This window comes from Natrix helvetica (assembly GCF_964273705.1).
Source record: "Natrix helvetica genome assembly, chromosome: 1".
NCBI classification, from domain to species: domain Eukaryota; kingdom Metazoa; phylum Chordata; class Lepidosauria; order Squamata; family Natricidae; genus Natrix; species Natrix helvetica.
Window position 1 is genome coordinate 338,430,381 of NC_138548.1, and position 23,628 is coordinate 338,454,008.

Here is a 23,628-nt window from a genome sequence, read left to right on the forward strand (position 1 = left end):
GATGATGTGCTATATGGGACATAGAATTCTAGATGTTTCTTATTGTTAGATTAGGTAAGGACTGTCTGGCAGATCAGTCACAAACCATTAGAGTTATGAGACTTTCTACCTTTGACAGTCTGATACCTGAGACAGATGTTTTGCCTTAGATTTCATTGAAATTCCTTTTTAAAAAAATCTTAGCAATGTGACTTCCTAATCGATGTTATGTTAAGACAGTAAGTTAGTCATCTTCCCAGAGGACTTTCATTATTGGGTTGATTACAAACACAATGTATAAAAAATAACAAAAAAGCCATTCCAAGTTCTATGGCCCTTCAAAATGGAAGGGAACAAGGCAGCTGTAATTGAAGTTTCGCTGAGCCAGTATTATTTAACTTGCTCTTGCTCTAGAGTTGCTGTAGAGATTAACAGTTTAATACATATTTTTGCATACAGCAGAATTCACTGTTATGCATTGGTCTGACATTTTCTTTATTCGCATCAATCGCTAATTATCTAAGACTCATCAAATGCTATAGCATGACCTTGCTTTAATATAACACTTCCTATTTTATTGGGATTTATGCAAGAATGCTTCCTTAGGATAGCATCTCAGGCCCCATTAAGCAAGGTTTGGCATCCATCCGTCCACCTCCATTTTTTCCACCAGTCCTCCAAATTGCAGAGAACCTTTTTATCTATTTGTGGGACTTTGTGATCTGCTTCTTATATGTGTCGCTGTAAAGAGACGCTATGGGAAGTATGGATGTTCGGCTTCTCTTTTGCATGCTTCCTCTTAAAAGAGCATCTTGACAGCTGTTATTATTTCACCTCGAGCCCATGCTCTATAAGGACTGGGACCACTTTAGGAGTTGTATTTCTCTCTTATCTTCCAGCACCATTACCTGAGACACTTTATGAAATCGTCTTCAGCTATTGAAAGCAGTATCTCAGTTTTCTTTTCAGTACAGTACCCATACTGCCTCTCCCCCAGACCAGGAATTGTGAACTGATACCTATTTTCTCCAGGAAACAAAGTGGTAAAGATACAATTTCATCTCTTTGGAGAACCAGGAGAAATATGTATATAAACTAGGGAGGCATGTTTTAGTTTTAGTGGAAAAAACCCCAGCTTGTCTTGAACATTCATACAGAAGAGGAGTTGCAGAGGAAAGCATAATTGTGCCTAGTTATTTTTACAAAAGCAATGAACAGAAATTTGTCTCCTTCATAAAGCAATGGAGGCTAATTATTTCACCCAAACGTTAGAAACTTTCACCTCATTTTAATCAGGATTAGAGCAATGAGGCTGAGGGGTGAGACAAAGAATTGAGAATCTAATGGATAAGTCAATTTCTTACTGTAAAGCTCTTTGAATATTTTTCTGGAGACTGAGCTGTATCCTCACATTTTGTTTTAGCTTTTTCATTTCTTATTATACTAGGACATTGATTTGCTTTCTGATACAAAATGATTGGCAGACTCCTTAGGTACTTCTCCTAGAATCTTCCCCCTTTTTCCATTTGGAGGTTCTCTCTTGTTTTTTTTTTCCTAATGTCACTGGTTGTGTACAATAACATGAACCAATTCTTTATTCTTTACAATAATGTCCTTCTCCATTACTGCTAATCAGCATTCCTCTGAGCTTGTTAAATATCATGAATATCTAGCAGACTGGTTTTGCAGGGTCAGGACAAACCCCTATATGCTTAAAAATATTCTTTGTAGAGGAAGCAGATTGCAATTGTTTAATTGTGCGGGTTAGATTCAGTGAGCAAAGAACAAAGACTTCATATAATTTTAGTGCCAAAGGTGTGTTGAACAAAGGTTTGTTCTGATATTAAAAGGAACTGCAATGGATGTTTTTCACATTAATAAATGGAATAGCATAGTATCAACATAGAACGGATGAAAACTAGGCCGAAGTATTTGAGTACTCAAATATATTGACCTCTCTGAACTTACTTACAAGAGGAATTTCATGGATAGCATAACTGCATTAGAGATCACAGAACAATCTGCACAATCTAAATTGTAAGGCCAGCTAATTGCTAAGTATTTTTAATTGTGAAATTCTACTACCCTGAAATCTAATTAATTCTTATCTGCACACATAAATTATTTTAAGAGGGGGCTAAAAGCAATCATGCATATACAATTAGGATTTCTGGAAAGGACACACAGCTGGTTACTAGTTGTAGGTTTATGCAACTGAAAAGATGAAGATCATTGTCTTGACCAACCATTCTAACAAGGTAGAAATTAATTATCTGTTCCCACAGTGCACAGTATGTGACTTCATAGCCAATGCAACCTCCCAAAGCCAAGGGCATTGCCCTCTAAAATGTATTGCTGAACTGTAATTTTGATTCTGTCAAAAAGGGAAAATAGTTTAATGTATCAGTATAATCATATTAACACTTGGAGTATGTGAATTATTAAAGATCAGATTTGGATTTGCATTTCTGTGAGTTGAATTTATTTGAATTTTCAGTTTGAATCATCAGGTCAGATAATTTATTTGACTTGATTAAAAAGTTTGCGGGTATAAAAGTCCATTTAATCTCAACATGGATTCAGAAGAGTCTGATTTGATTTGGTGCCGTGAATAAATTGAAAGTTTCAGGTTGAAAGGATGATTTGATCAAATTGCCTTGAATTTGAAATTTTGTGTAGCCTTATTTATTTATGCTCCTACAGCTTGTTCCCTCCACAACAGTTTTATCCTGTTTACTCTCTTACAGTTAGCTATATTAGACAGGCTTTGAAGCAATTATCAAGTGGGATCCATTCTATGACTGCCTTGGTCCACCTACCATCATTTCTTTGTGCCAGACCATTTCCATTTCAATTCTTTTACTTTCTTGAGCATATTGAACACTTTTGTTTGTTCTCTAAGCCATGTTCAGGTCTTTCTATCTTGTCTTGTAATGTCGAGCATGTATCGTTCCATGGCTTTTGTGCTACCCATAGTTTTTGTACGATTGTGACGTTAGTGTTCATGTTTCACTGGTATATGTTAGAGCGGGTGTCAGCGTTGCAAGTATTGGATACATCATATTGGCACAACTCGTGAAAGTTCTAAAGACTCTAAAAGTTACTGTGGCTTTCACCTAATTAAAAAGAAAAGTTTCCCCTTTCCCCCAAGTCACAGGTCACACTATCCAACCAAGGTGCTGGCTTGTTGCTTGGTTACTTCACTCCTCCTCTAGGCAGCCACCTCTTAGAATGTCCTTGGTTCTCACAGGAAAACTCATTTGTTTTGGCTACAAAATCCCATCTAGCTATTTTCCCCCTCCCTGTCCCTTCTTCTGCTTTGTGGCAACCCTGAAGCCTCCAGGATTGCCTCAGCCAGGTTCACTTCAGGGTTGACAGCAGGCAGCACACACTGATCAAAAACTTCTCTTCAGGCATGGAAGGAAGTTGTTCTGGAAAATTATGCAATTATAATTTCATATGCAATCATGAGATAGATAGATAGATAGATAGATAGATAGATAGATAGATAGATAGATAGATAGATAGATAGATAGATAGATGATAGATAGATAGATAGATAGATAGATAGATAGATAGATAGATAGATATAGATAGATAGATGATAGACAGACAGACAGACAGACAGACAGACAGACAGACAGACAGACATAGAGATATACTGTAGAAATAGATATAGTTATATACACACACAAATTATTTCCCTTTAGCTAGAAACTTTCCTCTCACCGTCATCTCTACGGATTCATCCCAAAACTTAGTTAGTAAATCAGGTTCTTCACATGAACCTCACTGATTTTTTTAAAAAATTAACATCAAAATGTTTTTATTGGCAAAAAAAGAATTAAGATGGAGATATAATGGTCTCTGTGTCCTTTTTGATGTTGGGAGCTATGGCACATCATTTAACAGCTAAACCCTTCTGTTCAGGTAAAGTAAAGATGTCTGGTATTGCTAATTTCTAATCTATAAATAATGAGTCTCATATAGAAGAAATCATGGCTTTAAAAGATACTGAAATTGAATAGATGTGTGGACTTTTTTTCTTTGCTTTCTGATCCTTGAAGACTGCTGAAAAGTTCTTCTCATTATATAAATACAGGAACTAAAACAGAGAACTAGAATCTCCACTGCACACTGATGCTGTTATTAGTTTTGATTCTTTGTTCAGATAGAATGAGAAGGTGAAGTCTTTGCTATAGTTCACTCAGATTGTATTAATCTTCTGTTACAGCTGATGGGCCAAGAGATACGATTCCTCGAGCCTGTCAGTTAAATGCAGATGTGCCGCAAGTCACACAGCTGCTGAACATGAAGAAGCTGCGCCAAACAGAGCAAAAATGTAGAGGCCGACCTTTAAATTCACCAGAATTAGGTACTCTGATTAATGTTTCTTTATTATATCTTCTTGGGCCAAGGACTTTTATTCAGGTGACATTACCTATAGTCACACATAGTATTAAACCATAACATGCCATGTTTGTTTTCACATAGCTTCTGTAGAAACCCATATACTATGAATTAGTCAAAAAACAAGAACAGTGTTTAACCCATCCATCCTCTTCAAGGAAGATGCATATTGTCTGGTCTTAGAGTCTATAATATTTATTGCTAGTTTTAATAGTAGTTTCAACTTTTATAGTCTGAATTTTGAAAAATTATAGTTGTCTTAAGTGCTCACTACAAGGTAAGTATAAATAAAATCAATCTAAAGAAATTATCTATAGAGATTCTCAGTCATCCAGGTCATGTGCTTTTTCAGGAGGCAACTGTCTTGCCTTTTCCTGGAAGGCATTTCACTTCTCATCCAAGAAGCTTCTTCAGCTCTGACTGGATGGTGGGAAATGAAAGGATTTATATTCCTTGCAAACAGCTGATCATTTGCATCCTTTTTGAGGGTCATTGAAGCACTTGTTACCTTGGCTTGTTGCTTCCCAACCCTGAGCTCAGTCAGATAAGGGCCTGCCCCCTTTTGGTCTGCCTCACCTTTATATCTCCCCACCCCATCTCTGGTCTTTTAGCTGCCCTGCACAACAGCACTCTACAATGGCCATGGCAGTGCAATATTGCTACGTAAATATGATTTAAGCATGATCTATGATCTATCCTGGCTTTGGTCATATTTATGGAGAGATTGAAAATTCAGAAGGGTCCACAAATCCTTAGGTATTACTGTACATTTTTCCATGTATCTTGCTATTTTCAATTGTATTATTATTTATAACGACAAAGGAAATGCATTGACCATCATAAAGCCATAGATTATGGCCATGGTAAGCCTTCTATCTCAATACATTTTTGTTTCTCCTTTCTTGACTGAAAGTTCCTAATTCATTGCTTACAACTAATTTCCCTGAATTTCAAATGTAATTTGGTTTCTATCAAAGAGAATTCATTGCTCTGAATGCTTTCAACAAAATTAATAAAATCCACATGTATCCACCTAATCATTATAAGTGTAAATTGACTAACATTTTACATTATTAATTCCTTCAATTCCCAGGCCAGATTAAGTCCTGACTGTTAGTCAATGTAAGAATGTAGGAAGCTTTTCCTTCTTCCAATAAGGGGACCATGGTTTAATTGAACACGGAGTCAAGTCTGGTAGCTTAAATTGAAGAGTTCATCTTGCAAAGAGCAATATGCAGTGGTCCACTAAACGCATATCAAAATTGGCAATTTATTGTAAAAAACAACAACCCTAATAGTCCTTGCCCAAATGCTTTTGTTTCCACAGGAGCAGCATCCTCGGGTTTTTGCTATCACATTATTAAGGACAGATAGGTGTTTTTATGTGTAAATTACCTTGCTTCCTTATGCAAAATACAATTTGCATTGATATGACCTCTAAAAATACATCTCAGTCCACTTCAGCCCTTAAGTTTAAGGTTTTTCTTATTTTTAATTCTCTATTGTCAATTTACTGCAAATCATATCCCTGCTTACCCAGTTCACTCATTATACTTGTCTATCCCCTAGGGATTTCCAAAGCTTCCTCACTTGTTAGAAATGATGAGCTTATGAGTTTTGAATAAACATGAGGCATGAAGAATAGTGGTAAAATAATACTATAGAAACAGCTTTCCACAGTAAACCTTGCTCCTACAAATACGTCTAATTTCCAGTCTGGCTACAATTTGCCTTAAATCTATGTTACATGGGCCACTATGGGCTCACTTATGGTCCCTAGTATCCTAAGAAAATGCCTCTGAAAAAAATTCCCGTGGGTCAGAAAATCAGTGTATCAAAGATCAAGGTAAGGGGGAAAAATGAGTGAATTTTGACAAATTATGCATATTTGGCAAAAACAATTCCTGGAACAAGTAGAATAATACCTTGATAGGATGTTTTTTAAAGATGAAAAAATGAAGAAATTTTAGAACAATGGCATATTAGAGGATATATGGCCTTTTGTGGGAAATGAATATAAAAACTAGAAAAAAAGAGAAGTTCACAAAATGCAGAAAAAGAAAGATTTTCTTCGAGCATCTTTCTAAATGTGAAATTAGTTCCATTTCACATTTATCTACTTAAAATTTCTTACATCTGAAGAAAGTAAAACTCACCAAGTGTTAAAATGAAATCACTGTTTTGAAGGTCTCTAATAATATAGTGCTTAAATTGAACATTTTCAAAAGTGATTGGATTAAAACAAGAGTTTGACTGGCTTAGTGACCTTATGAAAGGCTCTGTCCCTGTCGAGAACAAAGATGTCATCTCCCTTGGCTCCTGGCACTCAAACCCACAGGATACCATTAATTTACAGTCTCCCATGAGAAGCTGCTATTCAGAGCACTCCTGAGCAATCTTCTGATTTTGCTTTCTCTGGAGAAATGCGAGGGACTGGTGTACTTGCCAGTCTTACATTTTGCACATCAATCATCTCTGCTCAGTTGCATAGACATCTTCAATCAGTCATGATTCACACCAGAAGCCCAAAATATGAGAATGTTAAAGCAAAACAAAGCAAATCCTTTTTTAACAGCATTCAAATTAGCACAACTTTAGGTTTGGTTGGTAAAGTGGTAGAATAATTAGTGGCTATATCCCTGAGCTCTGTCACTTTGAAAATTCTTGTTAACTAAAGAAAATGAATGCCTTGAGCTTTAGAGTTTAATCTTTATTTTTAATCTAGTAGTATGAATAAGAGATGAATTCTTATGGCATTCACTTTCTTTCAGAAACCCCAAACCAGACCTTTCTAGAAATGAGCGCTTTGATAATTTTAAGCTTCAATTTATTTTGAAATTCCATTTTTCATCTTTTCCATTTTAATACTCCAGTTAAACTCAAGAGCCCACATTTTAAAAGAGGTTTTAATATATAACATAAGGTGCCAAACGCATCTAATGCTCCTTCCTCCTATTTTCTCCACAACAACCCTGTGAAATTCTCCATAACAACCTATTTCCTCCACAACAATGCTGTGAAGCCCTCTGCTCACAACAGAATCCCTTAGCCACCAGGCTCGAAATCTTGGGCTTGGACAACCTGGAACTACGCCGCCTACGGTCTGACGTAACATTGTACAAAAATTGACTGCTACAATGTCCTACCTGTCAACAACAACTTCAGCTTCAACTTCAATAATACACGAGCAAACAATAGATACAGACTCAAGATAAATTGCTCCAAACTCGATTGCAGAAAATACGACTTCAGCAACAGAGTGGTCAATGCCTGGAATGCTCAACCTGACTCCGTTGTTACATCCTCAACCCCCCACTGCTTCAACCTTAAACTGTCTACCATGGACCTCACCCCATTCCTAAGAGGTCTGTAGGGGGCATGCATAAGCGCACCAGCATGCCTACCCTCCCTGTCCTACTGTCCCGATTTATTTGTACTCATTTCATGTGCTGATGTCCATGTTTATACTTATACCTTTTACGTTATACATGTTTGACAAACCAAATAGAATAAAATTAAATAAATAAATAAGAATGACTTGGGGGAGGGGCAAGGGACCCACCCAAGGTCACCCAACTCACAGTCATCTGTTTTCTAGCCTGATGCCTTAACCATTAGACCAAGCTGGTTTTCATTTACCTTTTTTTTTACCATTTCCCCCATTTTTTACCTAAATATAGTTGTTACAAAATATTTATATCTATTGATACTTCCCATTTTCACTAGATTCAGAATGAAAACAAACGTGATTTAATGAAGCAAAATGTCTTCCAAATTTATGCTGCTATAGCATAATCATTCCCCAACTCTAGTTCCTGGTACTTACACAATCACAACAGCACTCTTTACACACAATAAAGAACATGAGAAGGGTTGGTAAAAAAATATATTGTGCAAAAACCTGGCTTTCAGCTTCTCACTAATTTCCTTACCCAGGGAAAGATGCTTCTAGTTTTCTATCTTATTTTCTGGGAACTTAGTAATTTCTTTTAAATTTCTTTTTGAATGTAATTATTAAGATGATGGAGCTGGCTACTGCTGGTTATTTTGAAACCTTTTTGAATACCACGTTCCACTCAGTGATGGGATTCAAAAATTGTTATTAGCGGTTCTGTGGACGTGGCTTGGTGGATGCGGCATGGCTTGGTGGGCGTGGCTTGGTGGGCGTGGCAGGGGAAGGATATTGTAAAATTTCCATTCCATATCCACTCCAGGGGGAGGTTAGTGCAAAACGGGCCTGTTTCCAGCATTCCCATACCTCCGTTAGGCCCGGTTTTTGCCCTCCCCAAGCCCCCGTGCGTGCCCTCCACTTACTTGCATCCAAAACGGGCCACGTGGGGACTCCTGGGAGGGGCAGGGAGGGGTGGTCAAGGCCAGCCAGGAGTGGGATTTGGGGGTTCTCTGAACTGCACAGAACCTTAGCTAGAAGTTCTCCCAAATCACTGTGAATCAACAGGTGCCTAGCCCTGAATAGACTGCTATATTATGGAGACTTGCAGCAAAGAGGAGATCCTGTATTACAGCTTGCAACCCCTTTTATTTTAAAGAAAAACTAGGCAAATGGTTTTGACTAAATAGGACATGACTCTCAGCATAATAGAAAGGTGTGACATGACAAGTATAATCTTATTTAACCGAAACTAAACCAAATAGAATTTTTTTTAGGAAAAAATGCAAAATGAATGATTTAGAAACCTAATACTATCAAACTGTATATTTAATAACTGAAAATATATAGGAATGTATATCGATCAATAAAGAGAATTACCAGAGAAATGAGTTCTGAATAGACTAGGTAGATACATATTCTTTAGGCAAGACCACTTTTTCTACTTACCGTACAAATTTTTGGGTGATAAACTTATCAATGGCTTCTTTGCTATTATATTGAGGTGACATCATCCATGTTGCACAAATTGCCATCAAATATAAACTACGAGAGAATGTTTTCAAGATTAGCTACTTACATATTTATTATACAAATATGTACGGCCATTCATCTTACAATCAATTTTGCATATTAGCATTCCACATAAAATAATTTGGAAATCGTATTGGATAATACATATTGTGAATATTGTGTAAGCTAGAGATCATTGGTACGTTTTCTATTTGCAATGTCTAGCTAGAATGAATATTTGCGGTAGTACTTGTGCTTTAATTTGTTAAAAATGTATTATCTACTTGTTATCATTGTTCAAAGTATCTAACTTGAAATTACAGTTACCTATTTTGTTATTTAGTAGAACCTCCAACAACCCGAGCATCAGCTACTATACGTAACAGTAAGAGTCAAGATATATCCCACATTGCATTTGGATCTAAAGTCCTTGGACCACCACCTCTCTCAGGCCGAAGACTCACAACAAGAGCATCTGGGGAGGTAAGATTCTTAAGAGCAAATGTTTTGGTGGCAATTCTGTGTTTCCCCCCACCCCCCAAAAAATTGAGACCTAAAATACACATAGTCCTCAACCTACAATCACAATTGGGACCCGAAATTCTGTTGTTAAACAAAGAGGTGATTAATTGAGTCGTGCCCAATTTTACAATCTTTTTGCAATGGTTGTTAAGGGAATAATTGCAAATGTAAAGGGACTCTGGTAGTTGTTAAGCAAATGCAGCTTCCCCCATTGCTTTTGCTTGCCATAAGATGGCTGGGATCACATGACCATGGGGATGCTGTTGATCATGTGATCATGGGGACACTGTTGTGGTTGGATGTGCGAGCACTAGTTGTAAGTCTTTTTTTTCCATTCCACTGTAACTTCATATGGTCACTAAGTGAATCGTTGTTAAGTCAAGAACCACCTGTATGGACAGAAAGCTTATAAAAAACCCTTCCCATTCCCACCCTCAATTGCTTTCCTAAACCAGAAAAAAAGTTCAGAATATATAAGGGATTAATGAGGGGAATGGGAGCAGTTTCCTTCCTATAGACTCCCATTCTTACCCAGAAAACAAAATTAAAATAGAAAAAACAAACAAAATTGATGCCACTCTTCTATCTCTCGAAAAAAGTGGCAGGCTGCTTTGTGATGCCTAATCTCTGCAAGGTACCCATCTTTAGTCTGTGATTTGGCCATCTATCATAATTGGTAGTGTAATAAAGTTTGGGGTCCTCAGTACCACATCCAAAGATGCTAGTGTGTCCCCAGATGTTGCTTTCTGCATGTACTGGGCTCCATACATCTTAAAACATCTGATCAAGAACAATAGAGGCTCGCATATTGCAAAACAAAACACCAGCGTTTCTTTTTTTTTTTTTTAATGCCTCTGGTCCCAAATGAGTCCCATCAGTGTTTTTAGAAAATGAAAATCCTGGGCAGCTGTAATTTAATGCTCTTTGTCATTGGAGCCCCAGAAAAGAGTATAGGAATGGCCCAGGTAAATGAGGCTGAAGCCTATCTTACTTCTTCAAAATGTTGTTATCTTTGTGAATCAGATGCCTCTGGGTGCTTGAAAGCAGGAGTTAAAGATATACCTGTCATTTCTGCTAGGTAGCCCAAGAAATCAACTCCACAGGAAGCGTAAACTACTTTTATTACTATTGACTGTCCTTACAAAATCTTGCCAGTCTGATTGTGTTATAATCTCATCCTCCTTATACTTCACTGAATTAGGGAGCTGGCTATTACTTTCTCTCTGTTATGGGCTTTACGCATGCTTTGCCTTGATAACCGAACTTCCATGTTTCCTTCAAGATCTTCCTCCTTACTCACTGCACCTGTCCTGTGATAGTATCCCTGCAACTGGTATTTGGAGGCATTGGCCCGAATCCTGAGGTAGCATTGAGTGTCCAGATTAATAGCTTTCAGTGGTAAATGCAACAAAGGCAAAAGAAAACAGCTGGTTGATTGGCAGCAGCTGATAGGAGAAGCATGGCAGAGTTGTATAGAAAGGATCAGCTGAGGCCTGTATTTCCTCTTAGACCCAGAGAATTCTGGGAGTTGAAGTACACAAATCTAAAAGTTACCAAGTTTGGAGACCCCTGTCTTAGACCATGCTTGGACTAGTGCAGGGCTGTCAAACTCCTGGCCCATAGGCCAGATGCATTACGTGCTGGCCACACCCAGTTTAGCGAAGCGGAAAAGGTCCCGATACAGGACTCAACTACTTTTGCCTTCTATTGTCTTTATAACATTCTGTTACCTTGTCAAATTTTCACAGTGAGAATTCATTATGTAAGAAATATTTGGCTCACTGTAGATGTTAACCTTACCAGATAGGCCAGATAAAACACAACCAGATAAATTAAATCTACTTATTGTAAAGATACATTAACAGAATCTTGCAGGTGTACAAGTGTAATTCTCACTCCATCATCTTTACATCCGAGAAATTAGGGACAGACCTTTTGAAGCCTTTTGCCCTGCCCACTAAGCTGTGGGATATGCTGTTACTTATCTGACCATACCCAAGGCAGTATCTCTTCGCCCTGTCTCCCAAGGTGTTTCCCACATACTACTGCATAAACATTTCATGAATATTCTTATTTCTGTGTTTACCTTCCAGCCTCCCAAGCATATCAGTTGGCAATTTTGACAGCAGTGAAATGAAAAAAGGAATTCAAACCTTCAATGTTTTTTTCTGATCAAATTTAAAATGCACAGTTCCAATTTCCCATTACATAACCCATGTAAAAGTGCAACAGGGATTGCAACATGTGCTTGTAATGTAATGCTTTCTATTAAGATCCATCAACCTTTGGAAAAAAATGAAGTTATTGCTGGGTGTTGATAGTGCTAAGCACTAAGCAAAAATGTGTTTGCATATGTGTAGACACAGACACACACTTTATATTTTTTACTGAAAACAATTGTATTTAAAGTACAAAGTACTATGGTTTTTAATACTAATAAAAGCAACATTCATTCCGATTTCACATTTTTTAGTGTTTGTCCTATGTCTTCTAATCTAACACTACATCTTTGAGTTGTTCTATGCTCTGGCTGATGTCAGCATTGATGTTGTTGTGGGCGGAAGCTTTATATTTCCCATTCCCCCACCTCTTCTCAGTGGTACTATTTCATAGGGGATTGAGATTGTTATTTCCCCTTTGCAAAATATCACTAGTTGGGGAGAAGCTTTAGTTCTCCTATCACATCATCCAATTCACCATGTTCTTCCCTAACCTACCAAACAATTGGTAGAGCAGAAGCGTAAGTTCTTGCTCTGACAAGTACCTAAAACGTAACATTTTAAATCTTATTGCAGAAAACATCCTATAGATAGTCTTCGAGTTATGACCACAATTGAGCCCAACATTTCTGTTGCTAAGTGAAACATTGGTTAAGTAGGTTTTGCCGCTATTTTACAATTTTTCTTGCCACCGTTGTTAAAGAGAATCACTCCAGTTGTTAAGTTAGTAACATGGGTGTTAAATGCATCTGGCTTCCCCATTGACTTTGCTTGTCAGAACGTTGCAACCATCAGAAATGTGAGCCAGTTGCTAAGCATCTGAATTTTGGTCATGTGACCATTGGGATGCTGCAACGGTCGTAAGCGTGAAATTGGTCATTAGTCACTTTTTTCAGTGCCATTGCAACTTTGAAAGGTCACTGAATAAACTGTTATAAGTCAAGGACTGCCTGTATTAAGTTGTGCAAGTTCTCCAAAGCACTTGAGCGTAGGAGAGGAAGCAATGGGTGGAAACTAATCAAGGAGAGAAGCAACTTAGAACTAAGGAGAAATTTCCTGACAGTTAGAGCAATTAATCAGTGGAACAGCTTGCCTCCAGAAGTTGTGAATGCCCCAACACTGGAAGTCTTTAAGAAGATGTTGGATAGCCATTTGTCTGAAACGGTATAGGGTTTCCTGCCTAGGCAGGGGGTTGGACTAGAAGACCTCCAAGGTCCCTTCCAACTCTCTTTATTCTATTCTATTCTATTCTATAAGTGCTCATGGGACTAGAACTATAGTTTGTATAGTAAGACAACACAGTCCTGCCTTGTCCTGCTGAGCCTCACATTTTCTTCTTTTTGCTATACATGATAATGAAATATAATATTTGTAATATAAATTTAAATTTCCTAATTTATTATTTATCTAGCTGTTATTTTTAAAAAAATTATAGAAGTATAGTTTATTTTGAAAAAATACTTACTGGGACTCAATAGCATAAGCTTATATCTAGATAAAATGTCACTTGGATACCACTGTCCAAATTTAATTAAACTTCCAATTCAGTTTTTTCTGTCTCTTTTTCTTAATGTACTTTATACCGAATTGATATAACATTAGAAAATGTCTTTTTTTTAAGATCACAAAATCAGGCATTAGGACAAAAAGGTCATGCCAAATGCCAATTTTGGAGAACAGAACAGAACCAGCACACGATACAATAATGACTGAACAGTCTCCATCATCTCTCGATACGGCTTTAGATGCAAAAAATATACAAAACATCTGTAACACAAATCAAGTTTCCCTGGACAAGGGTAAGATGCTGGTGCAATAGTTATAAAACTGACAGTGTTAACATTTTTAAATTGTTCTTTATTAATTGTTTCAAGAAACTATATAGTAAATTTAATAACACTTTTCTCTGCTTTACTGCTTGAACAACTGAGTTTTCAACAGGTGAGTGACCTGATTTTAAAATTAGGAAGGCTGTCAAGTGGTATATTGGAGATGGCAATAAGACATTGCAGTGGAAACAGATACTTGTGGAGAGGATATTTTCTTTTATTACTAAATTGTTTTCCAATATTCTTGTGAGTCAGGCTGAGTTGACAGAAGCCATATCATGTCAGCCAGTGAGCTTCATGATTTGATTTCAGAATATTTCCAGAGCTAAGAACCGTTAAAAAACTATATTATATTTAGGAATTATTGCAAAAGTCTTCATCATGTATGTATCCATATCACTTTGTAATTGATCCTAGGTTTACATATACAGGCATATCACTTGATTTATTTAAATTCATTGTTGTGTGTTTGGTAACTACCATGTTTCCCCGAAAATACGACCTGTCCTGAAACTAAGGCCTTGCCACATTTTTGGAAGACTTTGTCCGGCAGCCTGCCCATAACCATAGAAAACACTCCTAGAGCGGCCGCTGCAGGAATAATCTGAAGCCAAGTTCCAGAGTTTGGAGAAGAAGTTTTGCTTGAAGCTTGGCGGTAGCTGCAAGGACAGCTGGCCCAGGGAATGGTGAGCCTGGGAGGTATGCGAGCTGGGGGTGGAGCAGGCACTCGCGCAACCCCCTCTCCAGCTGGGCAGAACTCCATGCACTGACCTAGGGGGTATCCAGAACGTGCCAAGCTGCGGGAGCTGGGGGGCGGGCAGAGCGCCACATGGCTTGGCGTCTTTGGGATACTCCCTAGGTCAGTGAATGATGCTCTGCCCAGCTGGAAGGGGGGTTTGCCGAGTGGCTGCTCGTGAGCATGGTCACCTCATGGCTGCTTCGCCCCTGAGGCTGTGCCCGGCTCTTTGGGAGCCCACTCGCAAGGGAGCAGCCGCCCAGCAACTCCCCCCTCCAGCCAGGCAGAACGCCACTCCCCAACCTAACGGTATCCCGAAGGTGCCAAGCAACGTGAGTGCCTTTCTTCTGCTACCCCCCCCCCCCGGCTCCTGCGACTTGGTGCCTTCGGGATACCGCTAGGTCGGTAAGCGGTGCTCTGCCTGGCTAGAGGGGGGTTTGTCCAGGGGGGTTATTTTTTGGGGGGGTTATATTCCCCCCCCCAAAAAAATGTGACAAGGCTTTAGTTTCAGGACATGTTGTATTTTTGGGGAAACACGGTATTTTTCTAACTTTTTTCTTCTAGGCACTTTCCTATCTGTTCCATTGAGAAAATTTGCAACAATGGCCCAACAAAGAGTCAGCAGTGCAGTGTAAATTCTATGTTCTTTAATATCACAGCTCTTTCAGTGTAAGATCTTTTATGTTTCAGGGAATATTACAGGGATTATGAAAATCAAAACTTTCAGAATGGAATTTTCTTCTGAGCATTAATCAGGATTTGCAGAATTACACAAAGTGCATATAGATAAAGAATTTATTATGCTTTTAGAACAAAGAAGAAAAAAACTAAGAAGAAATTGGTCTTGTAAGCCTTTATATATACAAAAAAAAACTAGTGAACAGAAGAGTGACACTTTCAACAAATCTAATTGCCAATTCCAGTTTTTAAATATTACTGTATTCAGTATTTCTGTGGAGCAAATTATATTTTTAAAAAAATTAAAAGCCCAAGTTTGCTCTGCAGTTTATATTCTGGATATTGAAACAGTTGCTTAATGAACAGTTGTTCTCCTGGACTTCGGTTAAATTTGATACTGGCTAACTAATAGTCATTCTGACCACTCTTGGAATAATCTAACTCAATCAAAGGAATAAAAAATATACTAGAAAAAACTGTCAGTTATTCATAACTGACGGGTTTTTTATTTATTGGGGTTTTTAAATATTGTGACTTTTTAACTGTTTTAATTGTTAATTGTTTAATTGTTTTTTAGCTATCAGCCTACCTCCTCCTTGTATACGTCTTATATACGTCCTTGTTATATGTATGTCCTGTCCAGATTTGTATTGTATTGTATTGTACTTTGTATTTTATTTGTTTTATTGTACGCCGCCCCGAGTCCTTCGGGAGAGGGTGCGGCTTAGAAATAAATATTCTATTCTATTCTATTCTATAACAAGGTGAGCAAGAAAGTGAAAAGTGGAAATAATAAGTAGGACCATTGTAGCATATATGTCTCTATATCTTGTATGCCAGGGGTGTCCAAACTTGGGAACTTTAAGATTTGTGGACTTCAACTCCCAGAATTCCCCAGCCAGCCAGTTGAAGTCCACAAGTCTTAAAGTTCCCAAGTTTGGACACCCCTGTTGTATGCCATCAACAATTTTTATAATCTTCTCTTATATTATACTTACATCCCTTATTTTATTCAGAAGCTCCAGGCTCCATCCATAGCCTTCCCACTCACTTTTATTTTTCCTTTGCAACAACCCCATGAAGTAGGTTGAGCTTACAGAAAGGGTTTAGGTAGGGGTGGGATTCCGCCAGTTTGGACCAGTTCAGGTGAACCAGTAGCTCCGACAATCAGCTGAGAACGAACCGGCTCACTCCGACGATCAGGTGGAACCACCCGCGCGCCCTTGCACTTTACTTACCTATATCCTCCCAGCTGATTAGTGCAGCAGAGCGGATTGCCGTGCCTCAGCTGTGTTAATCTCCAAGAAGTAACGTGGAAGGTAAGTTTTGGTAAAACTGCGCACGCGCGCAAAACACACAATTACTGAACCGGTTGTTAAACTGGCCGGATCCCACCACTGGGTTTAGGCCAGCAAGCATTCATGGCCAAAAGTGGACCTGGATCTCCCTGTTGCCATATAAAGCCCTTAACCATTACACCATATGGAGTTTCATTTACTGTTTATTTTACAATATACAGTATAATGATAATCTATTGCCCTCAAACATACTTATTTCATTGGGTGACGAGTATAATCCAAAGTTGAGAGTTCATAGTAGTTCAGCTTCAAGGTTATAAAAGATTCAGTAGTAGTGATTAAACACAAACTTTTAAAAGATATTTTCAACTCTTTGGGTGAATAAAACAGAGGAAAGGGATTTCTGTTTTTCAGTTTTTGTAAATAAGTTCCTCTTGGGGTTCCCTGAGGTGAAATCATTACCTCAACACCACCCCATCCAAAGTCAAGACTCAAGAAAACTACCAATTATGCTGCTCCCTCAACAGAGGTTGAATGTAATCATTGCTCATTTGTCACTCCAATTAATATGTTGAGCTTATTAACTAAGAATTACACTATCCCATCACAGAAATCAGGCAAACCAGATGGAAAAATAGTGAGGTGAATCAAAATTTGATCGTACAACCCAATGCTGAGATAAGTAATAACTTATAGTCGAAGTTGACTATAACAAATATTGAGTCAAATATACAAAAAGGGTAGGAGGAAGTGGGGAAAAGATCAAACCGTTTAGTTCCTTTTTAACTAGCTTTTGACTCCTTCCTAGAGAATATATGGTATTCTAAAGATTCTAGCCCCAGATAAACGCAGTTGAAATAAATGCTGAAATATTGCAAAAAGAAAACAAATATCCTTGTGTCTATTAACATAAAAGATGTGGAGGGAATTGTGGAGATACAGAGTAATGCAAGGGAAGTGCAGAATATGTATTTGTCTCCGTCGTGAATTGATCTATAATCCTAAAATAATATGCGCTGCTTTATGTTAGATTTGTTCCAGTTACGAACAGAAATTCTTTAATCTGGCAGCATAGAAAATGTATAAACATATCTTCTCTAGCAGGTGCGCAATGTCATTACAAAAGGGAAATTGGTGGCGAAGAAATAAATAAAACAAATGAATATTGTATATCATTTGTCAGCTTTTTTATGTCATGTTAAAACCTTCATTAAATTGTGAGGCTGCAATTAGCGGCTCCAGCATAAATCTGACTCTGCAGTGGAAGTAATTAGACATTTAGGTGATCATTCTTGTATTTATCATGTTTGCTGCACTACCATGATTACACAGTAATTTACATATTTTCCTAAGAAGTTACACAAAATTATTCATTACAATTGATATGGAAACATTTGATATCCTCCCCTGACTCCCCATAGAAGAATTTCAGCATTTCTTGTTACTCAGAGCTAATAAGATTTTGTTTGCTCTAGAACGCACGTCTCTTTCATTTGTAAGCAAGTATCAATGCTACAATGGCCACAATTTACATGAATTCTGAACTGTGCAATAATTGGTGTGAAATACAATTCCGCAATAATATTCGCTAGATTCTTTTTCCACTTGTTTGTATTTCAGTCAAATTCAAATGTTTATCTGGTTCTCCAAAAGTATCTAGCTCCCCAGGCAAACACAGAGCCAATCACAAGTTCAATTTAGGAAGGGGTTTCTTCACTTTCTATTGGATGGGCAACATCATAAATTGCCAAAAGTGTTGTTATCACCCTTCCTAAATTGCCCTTGTGTTTGGCTCAGTGTTTGCCTAGTTCCAATACTCTGATCAATGTCATGAGGCCAAAAAAGCATCTTGTTTGCATAGTGAAAATTAGCTCTCTGTAAATTAGAACAAACCTAGAAAGCATATTAAAAAGGGAACCCCGTTCCACAATCCCCTTTTCTCTGCACAAAGGAATAGACATGATCCTACTCGAGAGACAGACTTTGGCAAATCTAAATAAAATATTAAAGAGCAGAAATATCACAATGACAAAGGTACCTATTGTCTCGGCCAAAATTTTCAAAGATGTAGTATATTAACATGAAAGCAGAACCATCCATCTAAATGTGGAAAATTTGTGTGGCTAAATGCTGTTCCTAGAGAAGACTGTTGAGAATACTTTGGATGGCAAAAGGAACAAATTTTCAATGTTGGACAAAGAGAAATCTTAATGCTCACTGGAAGCTCTAATACTGAAGCTCTAGCTTATATATTATGGGCACCCAGGATGAAGCAAGAATCTTGGGAAAAGACTTTGATGCATGGAAAAACAAATGACAATAAAAAAGTGTGGCTGGATCACTGATGAAGAAAACATAAAAGGAATTTATAAAAATAGTTACTGGAAATCCTACCAAGATAACGGCAATCAGGTCATGAAGAGTCAGAAGCAAGAGAACAACAAAATTTCAACCAGAAATTGAAAATAGTTATATTACATATATATGTGTACATTGGTGGCGATGGCTCAGCGGTTAAGATGCTGGGCTTATAAGCTGGAAAACTGTTAGTGCAGGTTCTAGACCTGAGTACCATGTGATAGGGTGAGCTCCCGTCCTCACCCCAGCTCCTGCCAACCTAGCCGTTCAAAAGCGTGCAAATGCGAGTAGATAAACAGGTACTGTTTGGTGGGAGGGTAACAGCACTCCATGATGTCATGCTGGCCACATGATCGCAGAAACATCTTTGGACAACGCTGAAAAAATGGCCTTGAAATGGAATTGAATACTGCCCCCTATAGCTGGCAACGATTAGCAGAATAAAATTTACAGGGACTCTTATCTTTTTTGTTTAGATAGATAGATAGATGATGATGATAGATAGATAGATAGATAGATAGATAGATAGATAGATAGATAGATAGATGATAGATAGATAGATGATAGATAGATAGATAGATAGAGATGATAGATAGATAGATAGATAGATAGATAGATAGATAGATAGATAGATAGATGATAGATAGATAACAATTCTATACTTTTCATATTTGTCTGATGTTAATAATGAAATAGACTAAACTTGAGACTTATAAAAAAATCAAGTTGGTGATATTATTGGTTTCTGAAGGTGTTCCAGGTTCTAGCAACCAAGGCATATTGGTGTTACCTTCAATGAAAATAATTGAATGATGTACATTTGAGCAGATTTTGATGTTGTTTCACATTTCCCTTAATCATGTTATCATTTTCCCTAGCATCATTTCAAACAACAAAACATAATTTAGTAATGAAAGGGTTAAAAAAAATTGCTGCTGGCTGATCTGGCAGCCATTATTTAAATCCATATCAGTGGCTTTTTGTTTGTTCTAAAATAAAAAGATTAGTGTTGCCTGATCACAGGGAAAACTGGTAAAATGGATATATTCATGTTCCCCCAGCCCAGAGCTATAGAGTTGAGATTCAAGTATAAATTAAACATGAGCTGAAAATAAAAGACGGAATATTTAGGTAATCCTCTTTGGAGAAGAAGGGTAACATTCACTTTTTAAGAAATGTGATGATAATTATTTCAGTCACATTCCAGCATAACTAAGAAACAGAATACAGTGGGGATGTGTAGATGAAGGGATATGATTAAACAGATAGGAACAAGCTTGAATCATTTCTAAGAATTTTTTTTTCTTATTATTGTAACAATGAAACCCCTAACATGGATTTAGGGAAGCCTTCACAAGATACACATTGTAGGAACTATTTTGCTGCTTGTTGTTTACATGACACTGTATTGATACACACTGTAGTATAACCAGGTACATCTTTGTACTTTATCCAGAATAAAATGGAGAACAATATTGCTCATTAGGGATGTTTTTTCTAGCACTCCTACATCGATTAGTGTTTTAGGATGCAAAGTAGTTATGTGACTACATCTTTAAAAGATTTATAACATAAAGAGCCTAGGCTCTTGCAATAAACTGGAAGACACACTGCCTGTAGAAAGTGGAGGAACAAAAGTGAAGGAACGTCAGCAGTAGATAATTAATTACAATAATTAATTATCTGAAAACACCTGAAACATTGGGATCAGCAATCTTGCCGTGATCTATCAAAATAAACACCAAAATGCTGCATTAAGAGAGGATGTCATGCCTAATATTTCTCCAAAATCATTTGTATATTGAAATTAAAATATGTGTGTCTAGCTATAAATAATTTATCCGGAAATCTTTTCAGAAAAGAGGTTAAAAATTATAACACTGAAGATAGGATCAGTAAAGTGGAGAATGCAATGGTACCACTGTGACTGGTACCACTGTGAAGAAGGATTCCTTATTGATAGGCCCTATGATTTCTCACCATCCTATGTACTGAAGTCCCCAATATGTCCATGGAACCAGAACCTTGTTCAGCAGAACTGTTCCAAATAGTTCAAGACAGATGAATTAAAGGTCTGTGTAAGACTTCATTTTGATCTATTCTGAGAAGTTACAATTATTACTTACTTTCTTAGTAGATTTATTTCTCTGGCTTTTTTCACCCAGGAATCTAAGGCTGCTCATATGGCAATTTCTATTCCCCACCAAAACAACCCTTTTTATATTGCGCTTTTTTATGTCTATATATTGTAGATGTTTAATGTTAAATGGTGGGAGTGTGCTTGATTTATTGTTTGATTTTATGCTATACTTCAGCCAAAGTCATATTGTTTGAGTTGAGCGGTCTTACATGTCTTGTGGGTGTCTGTGTGGGTGAGTGAATGAATGAGTGAGTGAATGAATGAATGAATGAATGAATGAATGAATGAATGAAGAATAAATGAATAAGAAAACTGTAACATACATTCAACTTACTGATTGCTCCAAGGCCTCCTAGTGAATGCCATAGTTAATAGTGGATTTGAACCTGGAGGTCCCCACTCCTTGTCCAACACATTAATTACTATATTTTTTTAAAAAAAAAAATTGTTCTTTTTACTGTTTTTACCTGCAGTATGAATTGTTGCTTTTTCCTGAAGAGACATACAGACATCATTATACGCATTGTTCAACTTTTTGTGTCTGCAGATGAATGGATATTTCCTGAGAAAGAAAACTCTCAATTGGAATCCAGCAGTCCTCTGCCGATAGCCTATGAAACATCCCATGATGTTTCAGGCTCTGCCCCAAGTGACGACCAGACATATGAAAGCAAAGAAGCAACTGAAATCCCTGAGGATATTTTCACCTACTCCTCAAAACCTAGATCAGCGCCACATGGAAAGCCCTTGAGTCTTTCTTCAGAAGATTGCACTTTTTCTTTGGATTTGAAGGAAGAAATTAGCAAGGAGTGGCGAGGAGCTCAAATGGAAGATGACTTCTATGGAAATGAGAGCAATGGAGAGGTAATGTGATGGGTTTAAAGGCTTGCTGTATTTTGCTGTATTCCCACAGGCAATACCCCTGGGATTCCTCCTCATGTATGGATATGTGTTAAAAAGTGATATGTGTGTGTGTGTGTGATAGAGCTAGAAAAAAAAGTCTTCAGAAGAAAGTTGAATTGTCAATTAGAAAAGTTATTATTTTGTAGTGGTTAGGCCAGGGGGTTGGGTTCAGGGCAACCAAGACCCTAATCCACAATTAGATTTGGAAGGTAAATTGGAAAGCTTTGGCCCAGTCACAGTCTCTTAGTCCATCTTAATTCAAAGGGCTGTTTTGTGGAACAAAACCTGAAGAAAAGAGTATCATATTGGAATTTGAACTTTTGGAAAGAGAAAGCAATCTAGAAAATAAACTTAGTTACATATGAGCAATGTATATTAGAGGAAGTTGTGTAGGAAGAAGATGAACATGATTTTAAAATTGAAGGAAGAAACTTCAACAACCCACTATGCAGATGATGCTACCCTGATACCAAAAATGCAAAGAATCTGCAAGTTCTAATATTAAATGTTGAGGGGGGAAAACAGAGATAAAAAGGGAACTAAAATTAAATGTAAAGGTGACCAAACTATCAATAGCAGATAGAACAACCAGCCTAAGAATTAACAATGAAGGTATTGAAACAGTAGATAGTTTCTTCCTTTTAGAATTAACCATCCACTGAAAAGGAACATAGTCAAGAAATATGCCACAGACTAGAACTGGGTAGAGGAATTTGTGAACATCTTGGAAATATATTCAAATCCATGCTGTGTCTCCACCTACAAAGAGGTTTTGCAAGCCATGATACTCTATGGAAGTGGATGGTGGACTTTAAAGAAACAGGACAGGAAGAATATTGATGTGTTTGAACTCTGACATTGGTGAAGACTTCTAAGTGTACCATGGACAGCCATGAAAACAAACTGATGAATCATTGAACAAATCAACCTACAGTTCTCATTCAAAACACAGATGAGCAGGCTTAAATTATTTTACTTTGGACACATTATATGAGGATTCAACTTGCTGGCAAAGAAAAGGAAAGGTGGATAGAAAAAGAAGAAGAGGATGGCCACTAGCAAGGTAGATGAATATACTGTTGGAAGAAAGAATTAGTGAAACAATATCATGAAGAAAATCTGTCTACTTACTAGGAGTTTATAAAATAGCTTGACAGCACATAATCATAATAATTATTTTTATGAGCTTTATGGGGTTGCTGACTTCATTTTCCAGCAGGACTTGGCACCTGCCCACACTGCCAAAAGCACCAAAACCTGGTTCAATGACCGTGGGATTACTGTGCTTGATTGGCCAGCAAACTTGCCTGACCTGAACCCCATAGAGAATCCTGGTCTTCCATAATACCTCAGCAGTGCCACAGGCTGATAGCTTCCATGCCACAACGCACTGAGGCAGTAATTGCTGCAAAAGGGGCCCAAACCAAGTACTGAGTACATATGCATGCTTATACTTTTCAGAGGTCCGATATTGTTCTATGTACAATCCTTGTTTTATTGATTGCATGTAATATTCTATTTTTCTGAGATTGTGGATTTGGGGTTTTCATGAGCTGTACACCATAATCATCACAATTATGACAAATCACGGCTTGAACTATCTTGCTTTGCATGTAATGAGTCTATCTCATATATATTAGTTTCACCTTTTAAGTT

At 37.5% G+C, this 23,628-nt stretch overlaps 1 protein-coding gene across 3 annotated transcripts in view; it reads left to right on the top strand.

Moving 5' to 3' along the window:
- The window catches only part of CFAP20DC (CFAP20 domain containing), a 195,087-nt gene that overhangs the window by 79,406 nt on the left and 92,053 nt on the right, over positions 1–23,628 (top strand). Inside the window, exons 8-11 of one of the 3 annotated variants that reach the window (XM_081932690.1) lie at positions 4,214–4,354; positions 9,633–9,772; positions 13,652–13,829; positions 21,617–21,933. In XM_081932690.1, the coding sequence (XP_081788816.1) occupies positions 4,214–4,354; positions 9,633–9,772; positions 13,652–13,829; positions 21,617–21,933 (776 nt within the window). The remainder of the gene's footprint in view (positions 1–4,213; positions 4,355–9,632; positions 9,773–13,651; positions 13,830–21,616; positions 21,934–23,628) is intronic. The other 2 variants (XM_081932691.1, XM_081932692.1) reach the window with 2 other exon arrangements.